The sequence below is a fragment of the Cibotium barometz genome, chromosome 50 (assembly GCF_041138505.1).
Source record: "Cibotium barometz isolate CiBa-2024 chromosome 50, ASM4113850v1, whole genome shotgun sequence".
In the NCBI taxonomy this organism is placed as follows: domain Eukaryota; kingdom Viridiplantae; phylum Streptophyta; class Polypodiopsida; order Cyatheales; family Cibotiaceae; genus Cibotium; species Cibotium barometz.
Window position 1 is genome coordinate 14,319,806 of NC_141095.1, and position 14,789 is coordinate 14,334,594.

Below are 14,789 nucleotides of genomic sequence, written 5' to 3' on the forward strand. Positions count from 1 at the left end.
GCAAATACACCTGGTACAGTAGATGTAATGTGATATTCAGCACATACAAGATGTACAGCTGGTACAACAATGGTATGGCTAGTACAACAGCTGGTGCAGCAGGAACTACTGTAAGTACAGCAGGTACCGTAGGGCTCTCAGCTAGAAAAGCAGGTACAGTACGGTTTCCAGCAAGTACAATAGGTACAGTTGGGTTTCCAGCAATTATGGAAGGTACAGTAGGGTTTCCAGCAAGTGCTGCAGGTACAGTAGGGTTCTCCAGCAAGTACTGTAGGTTCAGTAGGGTTTCCAACAAGTACTGTAGGTACAATAGGGTTTCCAGCAAGTACTGCAGGTACAGTACAGTTTTCAGCTGTACGGCAGCCAGCAAGAGGCCTGAGTGATGGTCAACTTGTAGATGAGGAGAGAGAAAGGATGCGCCCGCCTCAAATGTGTGAGAGAAAGAGAGAAACAGTCATGTGCTAGTGTGGTGGGCAGGAGGTGGAGGGGTCCAACCTCCTAGTGCCAGTGGCACTGCCCACCTTAAACTATGGCGGGCATGTGTGTTTACTTGGTCAAAAGAATGTCACTACCCTGCTCGCCAACCAGAATGGCATGCACGAGGTCCTGAATGTGTTCTCTTGAACCAATCTTGCAAACCACCGCCTTGGTTTCCAAAGAAGCCACCAAGGTAGATAAGAACAAAATACCCACTACCGAAAAATGACAATTGAGGGTGGCCTCGATCAAAAAGATGGAACGGCTGCCATGGAGACCCTCAAGAAAAGGGGAACCAAGAACCACGCTCCAACTACTGATGAAGAACAAGCGCTGATCTAAGGCAGCCAAGAAGAAAGAGGGGGACGGAACCCAAAAAAAAAAGGGGAGGGGGGTGTGAAACATAAGTGAGGGGGTGAAATGGAAGAAGGGGAGGCCCAAATCGGAGAAGGGGCAAACAGGACGAAGGGGGGTGCTGTAGAGAAGGCGCAAGGGGGAGGAAGGCTGGCACTGCAGAGAAGGGTGACAGGGAGGAAGGGGCACAAATTGGGAGAAAGGAGCGAAGGGGGTGCTGTAGAGAAAGAAGCAAAGGGGAGGAAAAGGGCTGCAAATAGATGAGGTGGAGGCAACAGAAACAAAGAGGGGGAAGAAACACGAAAAGGTTTCAAAAGTTTTGAACTTGTGACATTGACACATCTCAACGGAACAATTTCTCCTACAAGATTGTGTTTTCTTGCTCCAAAACAAAAACTTGCAGAAAGAAGGGCATCCTTCTCTCCTTTAGGCTGCCCTATTTCATACATAGCAAACTTTACAAGGCTGGCTAAAACGTTGTATCACTTGACTTTTGCTTGAATCAGTAAATTAATCAATTTGAGCTACTTAATACAGCATTAAAGGCTGCTAATCACCTTCAGAAAGATAATTTTAGGCTAGATGTGTCATACAACATGGTAGGCAACCAGACATCTACTTATCAGTAAAAAAGTTATTGTGACTGCGTATGGAAATAAAGACACAGAGATGATCATAGCTATACAAGTTCAAGCAGTGTGTGTTTTACAATGACTTAAGTCTCTAAAATCGTTTTTAGAACAACAAAGCATTCTTAGAAAATGAGCTACCTGCAAGGCCTCCACCCAGCAAGTTGCACATCTCATCAATAGCAGCCTTTTCTCGCCTGCTTTTCTCTTCTTTTGGGATACCGTCTGAAGGGGTTATATCACCAACTATGGCTGCACAAAAAAGCACAAACCATGCTGAGTGTGTTTATCTTCAAACTAGATAAAATACAATAAGCAATTACTTAGCAACAACTACTAAAAACCACACATACATATGCTTTGTTGTGCATCAGATAAGAAAGTTAAAGGAAAACAACCAACCACACAAGCCACATTCTCTAAGTACGGTACGAGTACAAAGATACTCAAAAAAATGGGAAGCTCTACTGGAGACACCCATGTCTAGCTCATGTGAAGGTAAGCCAAGTCAAGACGGATGATGTGGTTAATCTTAATCTTCTATTGGGAGAGATCCAAGAAGGGTGAATCCAGATTATACTCAAACAAAGAAAGGTAATCCATCTGAAGATCATGTGAGTCAAACCAACTAGTCGTACAGGAATGCCAACATTTGTGCATGCGCGCGCGAGCAAGAAAGAAAAAAAGAAAGTTATATTAAACGTCTTCAAAAGATCCAATGGGTCTATGAGACCAAAAGTGATACATGAGAGAGAGAGAGAGAGAGAAATGAAATGAAATGAAATGTTATATTAACGTCTTCAAAAGGCCATAATGACCTATGAGACCAAAAGTTACATCATGGTGGATCTGATACAATGTCTGGATAAAAAAACCCAGAAAATGAAAAATAAAGATGATACTACTGGCACCTAGAAAATGAAACTGGAACTGGAATATAGTGAGGGGAGGGTACGCTATGGAGGTGAGTGGAATATAGTGAGGGGATACAATATCATGTGGGACGGAGGGGTACACTATGGAGGTGCCTCCATCTCATAATATGTGCCGCATCGGACACTGGCGGATCTCCTCAATATCCTCTGTGGTCAACACCCTGACTGGGTGTTCGGCATGCCTCGCAAGAATAATCCGAATCTGCCGCTGCAACCTTCGTCTATGCTGGGATGCCCTCCTCCGTAGTCGTGGGCGTCTGAACCACCCAAGCTCAGTCGCACGATCAATCAGTGTACCCTTGGTGTGGGCGGTATCCATGTCCTGCTGCTGCTGTGGTCCATCTGGCGCAGTGATGGCTGGACTAAAGAAATCTGTAATGTGCCTCTGAGTCTGGCTCTCTGTGCGCCTAAGCAGGCTATCTCTATGTCTCCGCAGCTCCAGCAAGAACAATCCCAAACACCTCTAGTCCTGGTACCCCATGACTCTGGAAAGTGGTCCAAAACCCTCTCTGAATAAACAGTGGAAACGACCACGTATCTCATAGTATGCAGTACAATGGCATATATAATGCAGCTCTGTCTCTGGCTCCCCATGGCATACTCGGCATATCCTGGCCTCAGCTGGTATACCTCTATATCGGCCAATCTCAATCTCAAGCTGGTGTGAGGATGTGCGAATCTGACCAATAGCGCATCGTACTGCATGAGACAAGTGTACATCCATGTAACTGGGTCTGATCACAAAACCATCTGCTGTGAGCTGAAGAAAATGCTCTCTGTAGAAAGCCATCTTCGTGCCCAGCTCCTCAGTCGGCTGTATCCATGTCCTCCTAATGTCCAGCTGAACTAAATCCTGACGGATGAGTCTGGTAATCTCTGTCCGTGTGAGAGTGAGAGAGGGTGCCTCCAGAGAATACTGGAAGGGAGGCAATCTGTCCATGCTAAAACCATGTGCCTGGAACCAAGATGTCATCTGTCCATACCAACAAGCCGTGTCTCCCTGTAAAGCTAACTGTCGGGAGGACTCCAGGGCGAGGCGTGCATATCTGTCTCGGGGGAGATCCCACAAGCCATGTATGTAGGAAACTGATCTCGTAAGAGCCTCAATCACCAGAAGGGCAGCCGCCAGCTCTGCTCGAATAATCTCATGAGGTACCACGGCCTTGGCTCTAATAATCCTAGCAATCATAGATACCAAAGGCCTCTCCATACCTCTCCACCCGCCTGCGCTGTGATGTCCCACTGAAGGTCCCCATATCTGCACTCCATAAAGCATAGCTGATGTCACTAGAGTGTCAAAAAGCCAAAGTTTCGTTCGAGGTTCCTGAAACTGAACCTGCGAACACATCCTCTCCAAACCACCCAGGGCTGCATGTGCTCTAGTCAATCTAGTCTCTGCTGCTCTCCTCATCGAAAACACTGGCCCACTGAATACTACCCCAAGATATGTATATGCATCTGTATACTCCACAATCTCTTGCCCATATGTAAATGTGGAAGCTGATCGCCTAACCCACTGTGGCGTGGTGTTAAACACCATAACCTTGGTTTTGCCAAGGTTGACAGACAATCCACTATCATGTGCAAACTCATGTAAAGCATCCAAATGACGCTGCATACCCTCAGGGGAGTCAGAGATCAACACAATATCATCAGCATATAACAATAGTGGGATCCATGTACCTGCTAGCTGGGCTCCTCTGTCCCCCAATCTCTCAATGTAGTCAGAAGCCTCATCCACATACACACCAAACAGTGAAGGAGATAACGGGCAACCTTGCTTCACTCCTATAGTGGAGTGAACCAAAGTAGAGACCCCCTCTGGGGTGCGTACCTGTCCTGCAACTGATCTATATAAAGCCATAATCCCCCATATGAGCTCTGTGGGTACCCCCATCTCCTGTAATCGCCTCATCAATCTGGCTCTGGGCACTGTATCAAATGCTTTGCGGAAGTCCACAAAGCTACAATAAATCCGTCGCCCATGCGACCTGCCCTCCTCAATAATGGCCCGTAGAGTCAAGATGTGGTCAAGAGTAGAGAAACCTCTCCTGAACCCTGCCTGTCCCTCTGCTCGAATGCCAACTCTCTCTGCCCATCTACTCAACTGTTGCTCAAGAATGGATGCATACAATCGTGCTAGTGTGTGACCAATCATAATAGTGCGATAATTCCCTGGCTCCATAGGGTCCCCTGACTTGAAGATAGGCGCGATGGTGGACCTACTCCAAGTCTCGGGTAAGCCTTCGCACATAGCACGATTGAACATCACTGCTAGAAGCTCTGCCAGCATGTCTCTCGCATGAATAAAGTGCTCAGCGACCAATCCATCATGACCATATGCTCTCCCAGTCTTCATCCTATCAATGGCCTTCCTTACCATCTCTGCGGTAAAGAAAGTACATGTCTGTGGGCATGGTGCTGGCGGGTCAGGAAAAGGTGTCTGTCCAGGAACTGTATATAGAGATGCTGCATAACTACCCCAGACCTCTGTAGAAGTGATGGCCAAAGCAGGGGAGGACTCATGAAACAGATGCCAAGCCTCCCTCAAATCCTGGCTCAAGAACAGCTGGTATAATTCCTGCTCTAGCTGAGCAAGGAAGGCCCGCTTCTTCCTTCGCACAAGGCGTCGGAAGGCAATACGTGATTGTCGGTGAGTAGTGACTCCCAAAGCAACCTCCCGCTGCAGTCGGGCTCTGGTCTCTCTGCACTCCTCATCATACCAACTGTTCTGGGGCATACATCTAGAACGCTGTCTCTGTCCAGGCTGAGTATGTGGATATGCCTCTCTCGCTGCATCATGTAAAGTCTCTGTCAGTATATGGGTCAACTCCTCCAAAGGTCTCCCTGGCTCCTCTGTGTACAGACGTCTATAAATCCCATCTGTGTAGACAGCATCAGTCTCTGAGGTAAAAGTATATCGAGTGTGATCTGCCCCTCGTGTTCTCTGAGCTGTGGTAAAGTGAAAAGAGATAGTCAATGTCAACAATGCATGATCCACTACTACCCCAATGGGCCGAGATCCAACTGTGAAGTCCTCAATGCATGAAACAAAGCTGGGCATAGCCATAACATAATCCACTGTGCTAGCACCATGTCTATGTGGAAAGCAAGTAAATCCAGCTGCTGACGGAAACCTCTGCAAGCCATTAAGTATGGCCAACCCATGTGCAGTCCCCATATCTACCAAATATCTCCCATACTCTGTGCACTCCACATCCTGTGAGCGTCTATCTAATCCCATGTCCAGAGTGTCCAGCTCTCTCAGCATCTCCTCCGAGGTATCATAAAAGGTTGTCTGGCGGTTGCCTGTCTGGGCATTAAAGTCCCCTAACAGGATGATGTCTCCATCCCTAGAGAACTCCCATATGTCATCATCTAGCACAGAGAAAGGAGACTGCCCTCTAGGTGCTGCATATGTCGATGTACTAGGAGCAAAATAGCATATGGCAATATACAGGAATCTGCCTGTGTCGGCCCTCAGTCTCACCCACATATATCTGGCCTGATCATCTCTCCGAACGATGTGTAGAAGCGGTTGCAGCTCCTCCCTGAAAAGAACTGCCACCCCTCCTGATCCTCTACTACTGTGTACCGATCTCGTCCCTACTCTGCAAGCTGTCTCCCATCTGTATCCTGTCACCTGTGGCATCATCTGACCAGGGGCCTGGTGAGTCTCCGAGTAGAAGACTATATCTCTATCTCTAAAGCTGTCCTCAAAGGCACCTACATCAAGTCTGAGGGATCCATTGCAGTTCCAAGCTGCCAGCTTTAGTTTGGTCCCATAGGTCTCGCACCGTCATGTAGAGCGTCGCTCCACGATGACCACCCTCCCTTCTCTATAAAATGCTATCTTTCCCTTTTCTCTTGCCGCTCTAATCTCTGGCATAACTTCCTTCATATGTGCAAGCTGTGAAAGAGTAAGATCATCACCAAGAAAAATGCCTGTATTCTTTAAAGTGGGTCGTCTCTTCAAGAACTCCTCCTTTGCCTCAATAGAGGGGAAGCGAAGTATGAGAGCTCTTTCCTTTGATGTTTCCCCGTTGCCTCCGCTTTTTTTGCCCACTCTCCAGGCTTTTGCGTGGGCCGGACTGTCAATCCCCATCAACACCATAAGCTCGTTTACCTCCTCTTCAACTTTATCCCCGTCTTTAAGGCCGGTAATCTTCACATGCAAAGCACGTGTACGTCTTCGTTGTTCCTCTTCCAAAGTCATGTTGATGATTGTAGGTGTAGGGGTTGTTATCTCCTTACCTTTACCCTTCTTGGCGACCTCTATCCACTTCTCCGCTTCATCCATCTTCTTTTGCGTCTTGGTGATGACTTCCACCCATGAGGAAGTCTTTGCTTCGTTTTGCTTCTCTTCTTCCTTAATTGCCCGTACTTGTTCCTTGATAACCTTGAGCTCTTCTATCATGGATGGCTGAATTTCACCTTCTTCAAGTCCACCATTTGCCTTGGCCTCTGCAAGCTCCCTCTGAAGAGCTGAAATTACGCCTTTGAGCGTGTTGACTTTCCCGTGAAGGTCTTTGACTTCCGCTATGAGGTCCTCCTTCTCCTCTTTCCACCGCTTACCCTCATTGAATACCATTTGGAGAAAGTTGGCTTTCTCCTTCCACCATCCCTCCATCTCTGCCTTCCATTCCTTCATTTCCTTTTCCACATTTGTTATCCTCTTGTTTGTGACCACAAAGGTCGCCTTCGTCGGGTTGCGCAAGGGGGAAGCCATGGAAGAACCGAGAGAGAGAGAGAGAGTTATGCTGCTGCCTTGGGGGCCTGAGCAAGGGTGGGTGGGGAAAGGGGCGCAAACATTGCCAGGTTCTGCGCGGCGTACAGGGCAGCAGGCGGGAGGGGTAACAGAAAGTTCGAACAGAGAGGGGGCGGCGAACAGCAGGCGGGAGGGGGAAGCGAAGCAGGCGGCGTTAACAGGGCGGCGGAAGAGAGAGAGAGAGAGAGAGAGAGAGAGAGAGAGAGAGAGAGAGAGAGAGAGAGAGAGAGAGAGAGAGAGAGAGAGAGAGAGAGAATGAAATGAAATGATATATTAACGTCTCTAAGAGGCCATAGTGGCCTATGAGACCAAAACTGAGAGTACAGAGAACAACTAAATGAGACTAAAAAGTACAATAAACTGATTGTCCTACAGTTATAAGAACAGAACTGTAAGACTCCGAGATGATACTGAGTAGAAAATATTGGAAAATACTGAAAAATGTATATCGGGTAGATCCATGTATGCTGATCAGTTGAAGTGTTGCTCTCTCCTTAGATCAAGTATCTCCGCCATGGGGGTGTCTAGAATGGAGAGGTCGTAGAAGCGAGGTAGGCGCCTCCGATGCCAAGCAATAATGGCTCTGATCTGGCGATGGTGAGGATGTCGTGGTCGGGATCCTGGTGGGCGTGGCCGACGAGCACGACATAAGATAACTGCTCTATCAGTGGTGACTCCCTGGGAGCGTGGTCAGTGCCCTGATGGCCCAATGGAGGAGGTATCAGGAGGTGTGTGGGCTGGGTTGCTGGTGCTGGTGCCGAAGAAATCTGTCAAGGTCCTCTGTCTAGGTACATCATGGCTCGGCCTCCTGTCTGCCAAGAGAGTCTCTCTGCGTTTCCTAAGCTCAAGTAGAAACAATCCCAGGCATCTCTGATCCTCAAACTCCATGACCCTGCGTAACGGCCCAAAACCCTCTCAGAAGAGGCAGTGATATCTCCCTCGGATCTCATAATAGACTGTACATCGGCAAATGTAGTGTTCCTCTGTCTCACCTCCTGGTAGCATAGCTGACAAATGCGGTCATCCAAGATCTGATGCACATATCGCCCTATCTCAACCCGCAGCTGGTGTGATGAGGTCCGGATCTGTCCAATGGCACAACGTATCCCATGTGATAGGTGTACATCCATGTACGCCGGGCGGGTGATAAAATCATCCAGTGATGAGAGGTGGAGAAAATGGCTCTTATAATGAGCCATTTTCGTGCCCAAGGGCTCAAAGGGGCTAGTCCATGTCCTCTCTGTGTCCACTCTGATGATATCCATCCTGATCACGCGGTTTTGCTCTGAGCGGGTGAGATCCAAAAATGGACAATCCATACTATATTGAAAGCGTGGTAGTGCCTCTATCCACAAACCATGTAGGTCAAACCATGATCTCATCTGAGCGTACCAACAATGAGTATCTCCATCCTCTGCCAACTGTATGGATGAGGTCAATGCCAATCGGGAGTACCTCTGCTGAGGGAGCTCCCATAGCTGCTGTAAAAAGGTAACTGCCTGGAATAGGGCCTCAGTTACTACTGGTGGGGCACCCAGCTCAGCCCGAACAATCTCATTTGGTACTGACGATTTGCTCCGAATCATGCGGGCAATCATCATAATCAGTGGTCTCTCCATTTGCCTCCATCCCTCATCTGTCCCTCTCTGAGATCTGTGATGTATACTGGGTCCCCAAATTGGAGCTCCATACAAGAGGGTCGGTGTAACAAGCGTATCAAATAGCCACAATTTGGTGCGTGGCTCCTGAAACTGTATGTGTGCACACTGCCTCTCAAGTGCCCCCAAGGCTGCATGCCCTCGAGCTAATCTAGCTGCTGCTGCCTCCTTCAGGGAGAAACGCGGTCCTGTGAAAGTAACTCCCAAGTAGACATATGACCTGAAATACTCTACCGGCTCCCCTCGAAAAGTGAACTAAGGCTCTGATCTCGTCACCCATGCCTGTGTGGTGTTAAACACCATAACCTTGGTTTTCCCAAGGTTCACTGTCAGATCTTTATCCGCACAGAAAGCATGTAATGCATCCACGTGTCTCTGTAATCCCTCCGGAGAGTCTGAGATTAGAACAATATAACAAGATGGGTATCAACACCCCTGCCAAGCATGCCCCTGGGCCTCCCAATCTGTCTACATAATCAGAGACCGCATCAATGTACAGACCAAAGAGGGTGGGCGATAGAGGGCATCCCTGCTTCACTCCTATCGTGCTTGTCACCCTATCAGATAGTCCGTCTGGAGCTCGGACTCTGCCTGTCACAAACTCATACAAAGCATATATCCCCCACTACATATCCTCAGGTACCTCAATGTCATGCAATCTGTGCATAAGCCTAGCACGTGGTACGGTATCAAAGGCTTTGCGGAAGTCCACAAAGCAGCAGTATATCCTCTTTGTATAAGTGCCCGAAGTGTCAGTATGTGATCCAAGGTAGTAAATCCTCTCCTGAAGCCAGCTTGTCCATGTGCTCGATGGCCATGCCTCTTTGCCCATCGGCTCAGCTCCGACTCCAATATAGAGCCATGTAATTTGGTCTATCCAGCTTGTCGGGAAACCCTCACAAATGGCACGATTAAACACATGTACGTTGAGTGGAGCCAAAGTGTCTCGTGCATATGAGAAGTGCTCTCCAACTAGCCCATCATGATCCTGTGCCTTTCCATTCTGTAACCTGTCTATCGCATCTAGCACCATCTGCATAGTAAAAAAGGTGCTGCTAGCCGGTCTAGCTCCCAGTGGAGCGGGGGTGGGGGGGCTGTCCTGGTGCATCATATAGCTCTCTAGCATAAGTATGCCATGCCTCAGGTGCAGTAATCGGAGTACTAGGCTGTCTCTCTTGAAACATCTTCCATGCCCTCTTGCTGTCCTTCCCCAAGAAGAGTTGGTAGATCTCCTCCTCTAGCTTAGCCAAATAGGCTCGTTTCTTCCTCCGCACAAGGCGCCGAAAGATCATTCTAGCTTGTCTATGCGTGAGACCCAATGGCAATCTCACGGTGTAGCTGTGCTCGTGTCTCACGACACTCATCATCAAACCAACTGTTCTGTGGGGCAGTGCTACGGGGGTGGGTGGAAGGGATAATAGTGCAGGGAAACGCATATGAGGCGGATGCATGTAGTACACCTGCCAATCCTCTCGTGATCTCATCCAGAGGGCTATGCGGGTCTAAAGTGAACAAGCCATCAGATACTACATCTCGATAAACCCCAACTATCTCACGTGTAATTTGATATCTCGGGTACCTAGGTAGATGAGTGGCTGGCCCATCTCTCGGGGATCTACCTACTAGTGTGAAACTCAAGTATGCATGATCGGCTACTATGCCAATGGGCCTACTGGAAATCGTGAAACCCCGCACATCAAGTATCAATGAAGGAGATCCCATCAAGTAGTCCACTGTGCTCGCTCCCCCTTTAGAGTTCCAGTGTGTGAGAGCATCTGATCCTTGCCATCTTGATAAGCCATTGTATATGACCAACCCATGTGCACTCCCGAGTGTGAGAAAATGCCTGCCATAATCTGTAATCTCCCCCTCATCCTGTGCTGATCTCTGCAGCCCTACATCCTCTGTAGTGATCTCCCAGTACATAGCCTCTTGAGTATCATACAACTCTGTCTGCTCTGTGCTTGCATTAAAGTCTCCCAGTAGTAATATGTCTCCCATGCTGGCAAACCTCATGATATCATCATATAGGGCGACTCTCCTAATGGTGCAAACCTAGAGTGGGCTTGGGGAAAGTAGCATACCACCACATATAGCTCGTGGAGCCCCTCTCTGCATATTCGGACCCACATGTACCTCGCATCTGCATCTCTATGTACCACATGTATTTTGTCACGAAGCTCCTCCCTGTAAAGTATTGCCACTCCTCTAGATCCTCTGGTACCTCCCACTGCGCGTGGCTTGAGGGCGGAAAACTGATTCCCATCTATAACCCCGGACGTCAGGAAGCCTCTTTGTTTGTGCACTGATGGGTCTCTGTATACATAGCAATATCACTGTGTCTGAAAGTATCCTCAAAGTATCTTGCATCTGTTCTAAGGGCCTCGTTGCAATTCCACACCATGAATTGCAAGGTCTCATAGGCCGTGCACCGTCAAGCGGGCCTCCTCTCCGTAATGATGACTCGGCCATCTCTGTATACCACCCATTTCCCCTCTTTCCTTGCCTCAAGCACACGCGGCATGTGTTCCTTCCGGTGTGCTATCTGTGCCGGTGTAAGGTCCTCATCCAAATAAATCTTTTCCCCCTTAAGGGCCATCCTTTTGGAGAGGAAGGCCTTCTTCTTCTCCAAGTCACCAAACCTGATGATCAATATCTTCGCCCTAGTTTCATCTCTGCCTACTCGCCATGCTCCGGTAATGAGAACATCAGTGGCTCCAATTTTTGTTGCAAGAGCTTTTGCATCCTCTTGGGGATTTCCCTTATCTTCCCACCCAACTACACGTACATGTAAGGCACGTGCCCGTCTCTTGGCTTCCTCTTCCAATGTAGCATTCATCACCTCTACTTTATTGACTGGTGTATCCTTCTATTTTTTTACTACTTCAATCCATGGGTTGACTTCCTCAATTTGTTTCTTTGTGGCACTAGCAATTTCAGCTCATGAATGCATTTCCTTCTCACCTGCAGCCACTTTTGCCTTACATGATTCCAAAGTGTTTTGCATTTCTGTGATGTCTTTTTTGCGGTCAGCCATACATGTCTTCAAAGTGCCTTCATACGATGCAACTGTTGTGCCAATCTCTCGAAGCATGTCATCCTTCCATTTCTGCATCTCTTTTTTCATTTCTGTGTGCATCAAGGCTTGGGCTAATTCCATCTCAACCCGTACTTGGGCTTGCATTTCTCCCTTCAATTGGACATATATCTCTTTCTTCAGCGTTTCGTATATCACTTTTCTTTGGGCATGCATCTGCTCGGTCCATTCCTTTTCAAGCTCCTCTCGCATGATGTTCATCTCTGTCCTTATGTGAAGCTATAGCTCCTCATAAAGGGCCTCGTCTCGTCGGGCCATCTTCGTAATCCTTCGTGAGCCAGGGGACATGATTCCTTCCCTCAGTCTTCTACGGTAGGCATTTGGTGCCTTCGTGGAGGTGTGAAAGGTTGTCTCACCATCCTGTTCCCCCTCTAGGGGTTGAGACACATTTTCCCCTACTAGTTGTTGCCTTGGGGGCCTGAGCAAGGGTTGGTGGGAAAAGGGGTCAAAATTGAGAACTGGGTCTGAAAAAATGTAGTAATCTGTGTCTGTCGCCCCCCCTCTGGAGCTGGCTGAGCCTGTAATAATGTCTCTCTGTGGCGCTGTATGTCTAGAATGTATCTCCCCAGTATGCACTGGTCTGCTGCCTCAAAGATCTGGCGTAGGGAATGTGGCTCTCTGAATAAAATGGGATATCTCTCTCTGATGGCTGTATATGCTCTGCATCTGCATACATAATGCTCCTCACTCTCCACCTCCTCTCTGCACAATCTGCATACCCTCTCCTCTCGGGGGATCCGTGCTGCTCTGCCAGTCTCAATCTCCAATCGGTGTGATGAAACTCTGAGCTGACCAATAGCCACTCGGGAGCCGTGTGGTAAAAAGCCCTCCATGTATCTAGGCCTCTCTATAAATCCATCATCAGTGATACTCATGAAGTGATCTCTGTAGTATAGCATCTTCGGTGGAAGAGGCTGTGTAGGCGATATCCATGTCTCTCGTGTATAGAGCTGCCATAGATCCTGTCTCGATACTCTGTTCCTCTCACTATGAGAGAGACGGATATGTGGTGCATCCCTGTCATACTGGAATGGTGGTAGATGAGACCAAAAAGGTTACAACAATTGGTGGATCTGATACAATGTCTGTGTAAGAAAAGCTAAAAACAACTAAACAACTAACTGAAACTGAAACAACTATGAGGAAAAGTAAGGTACTAGGAGCTCCTAATGGATAACATCTGGGAGCAAAACTCCAGCAACAAAGGTAAGCATCATATACATCACTATCCAAAGATGTCTCTCATCGGTTGATGGCGGATATCCTCAATGTCCTCCATGGTGAGTACTCTGACTGGACGTCTCCCATGCCGTGCTAGTATGGTCCTGATCCTCTGTTGTAGTCTCCGCCGGTGTCGAGATGGGCCTCTCATCTTGGGGCGCCTAGACCGCCCCCGCTGTATAGCCCGATCAATCAATGTACCTCTGGTGCAGCTATACTCTGGGGCTAGCTGCAATGCCTGCTGGCCTGACTACTCAATCTCTGGTCGAAAGAAGTCTGTAATCTGCCTCTGTAGGTCTCTCCCTCTCTGATCCCCTCCCTCTCAAGAGACCCTCTCTATGTCTACGTAGCTCCAGCAAGTATAATCCGAGGCATCTCTGATCCTAGTATCTCATAACTCTAGAAAGTGGTCCGAAACCCTCTCTGAACAGGCAGTGAAAACGGCCTCGTATCTCATAATATACTCGACAGTGACATATGTAATGTAACTCTGTCTCTTGCTCCATCTGGCACAGCTGACAAATCCTGGCCTCAGCTGGTACTCCTCTGAATCTGCCAGTCTCAATCTCTAGCTGGTGTGAGGATGTGCGCATCTGACCAATAGCACACCGTACCCCATGAGAAAGATGAGTATCCATGTAGCTGGGTCTAATCACAAACCCATCCTCCGTGAGCTGGAGAAGATGATCTCTATCACAAACCCATCCTCCATAAGCTGGAGAAGATGATCTCTATAGAAAGCCATCTTCGTACCAAGCTCGTGTGTCGGCTGTATCCATGTCCTCCTAGTGTCCAGCTGAGTCAAGTCCTGCCTGATAAGTCTGGTAATCTCTGCCCATGTGAGAGAGAGGGAGGGTGCATCCAGGGAGTACTGAAATGGAGGTAGCCTGTCCATACTAAAGCCATGCAGTTGGAACCAAGCTGTCATCTGTGCATACCAACATGATCCGTCTCCCTGTGATGCCAACTGTCGTGAAGACTCCAGGGCGGGAGAGTCCAAGTGCTATGTATAAAGGAGACTGATCGAGTGAGTGCCTCTACTACCAATGGGGGGGCAGCCATCTCTGCACGAATAATATCATGTGGTACGGAGGCCTTGGCCCTAATCATCCGGGAAATCATAGGAACCAAGGGCCTCTCCATACATCTCCATCCATCAGGGCTACCAGCTCGGCTGTGGTGATCCATTGAGGGTCCCCATATCTCCACTCCATACAGCATCGCTGAAGTGACCAAAGTGTCAAAGAGCCAGAGCTTTGTTTGAGGTTCTTGAAACTGAACCTACGAACACATCCTCTCTAGTCTCCCCAATGCTGCATAAGCTCTGGTCAATCTGGTCTTCGCTGCTCTCCTCAAGGAAAATAGTGGGCCACTAAAAACCACACCAAGGTAAGTATATGCATCTGTATACTCCACTGTCTCCAGACCATATGTAAAGGTGGGTACTGACTTCCTAACCCACTGTGCTGTGGTGTTAAACACCATCACCTTGGTTTTACCAAGGTTAACAGACAATCCACTGTCTTGTGCAAACGTGTACAATGCATCTAAATGACGCTGCATCCCCTCTGGAGAATCTGAGATCAGCACAATATCATCAGCATACAATAACACCGGAATCCATGTCCCTGCTAGGTGTGCTCCTCTGTC

At 48.3% G+C, this 14,789-nt stretch overlaps 1 protein-coding gene across 2 annotated transcripts in view; it reads right to left on the reverse strand.

The window, feature by feature from the left end:
- Positions 1-14,789, reverse strand: part of LOC147609840 (uncharacterized) — an 87,753-nt gene that overhangs the window by 14,778 nt on the left and 58,186 nt on the right. For both annotated transcript variants that reach the window (XM_086787318.1, XM_086787319.1), the window contains exon 4: positions 1,602-1,712. In XM_086787318.1, coding sequence (XP_086643444.1) covers positions 1,602-1,712 — 111 coding nt within the window. The remainder of the gene's footprint in view (positions 1-1,601; positions 1,713-14,789) is intronic.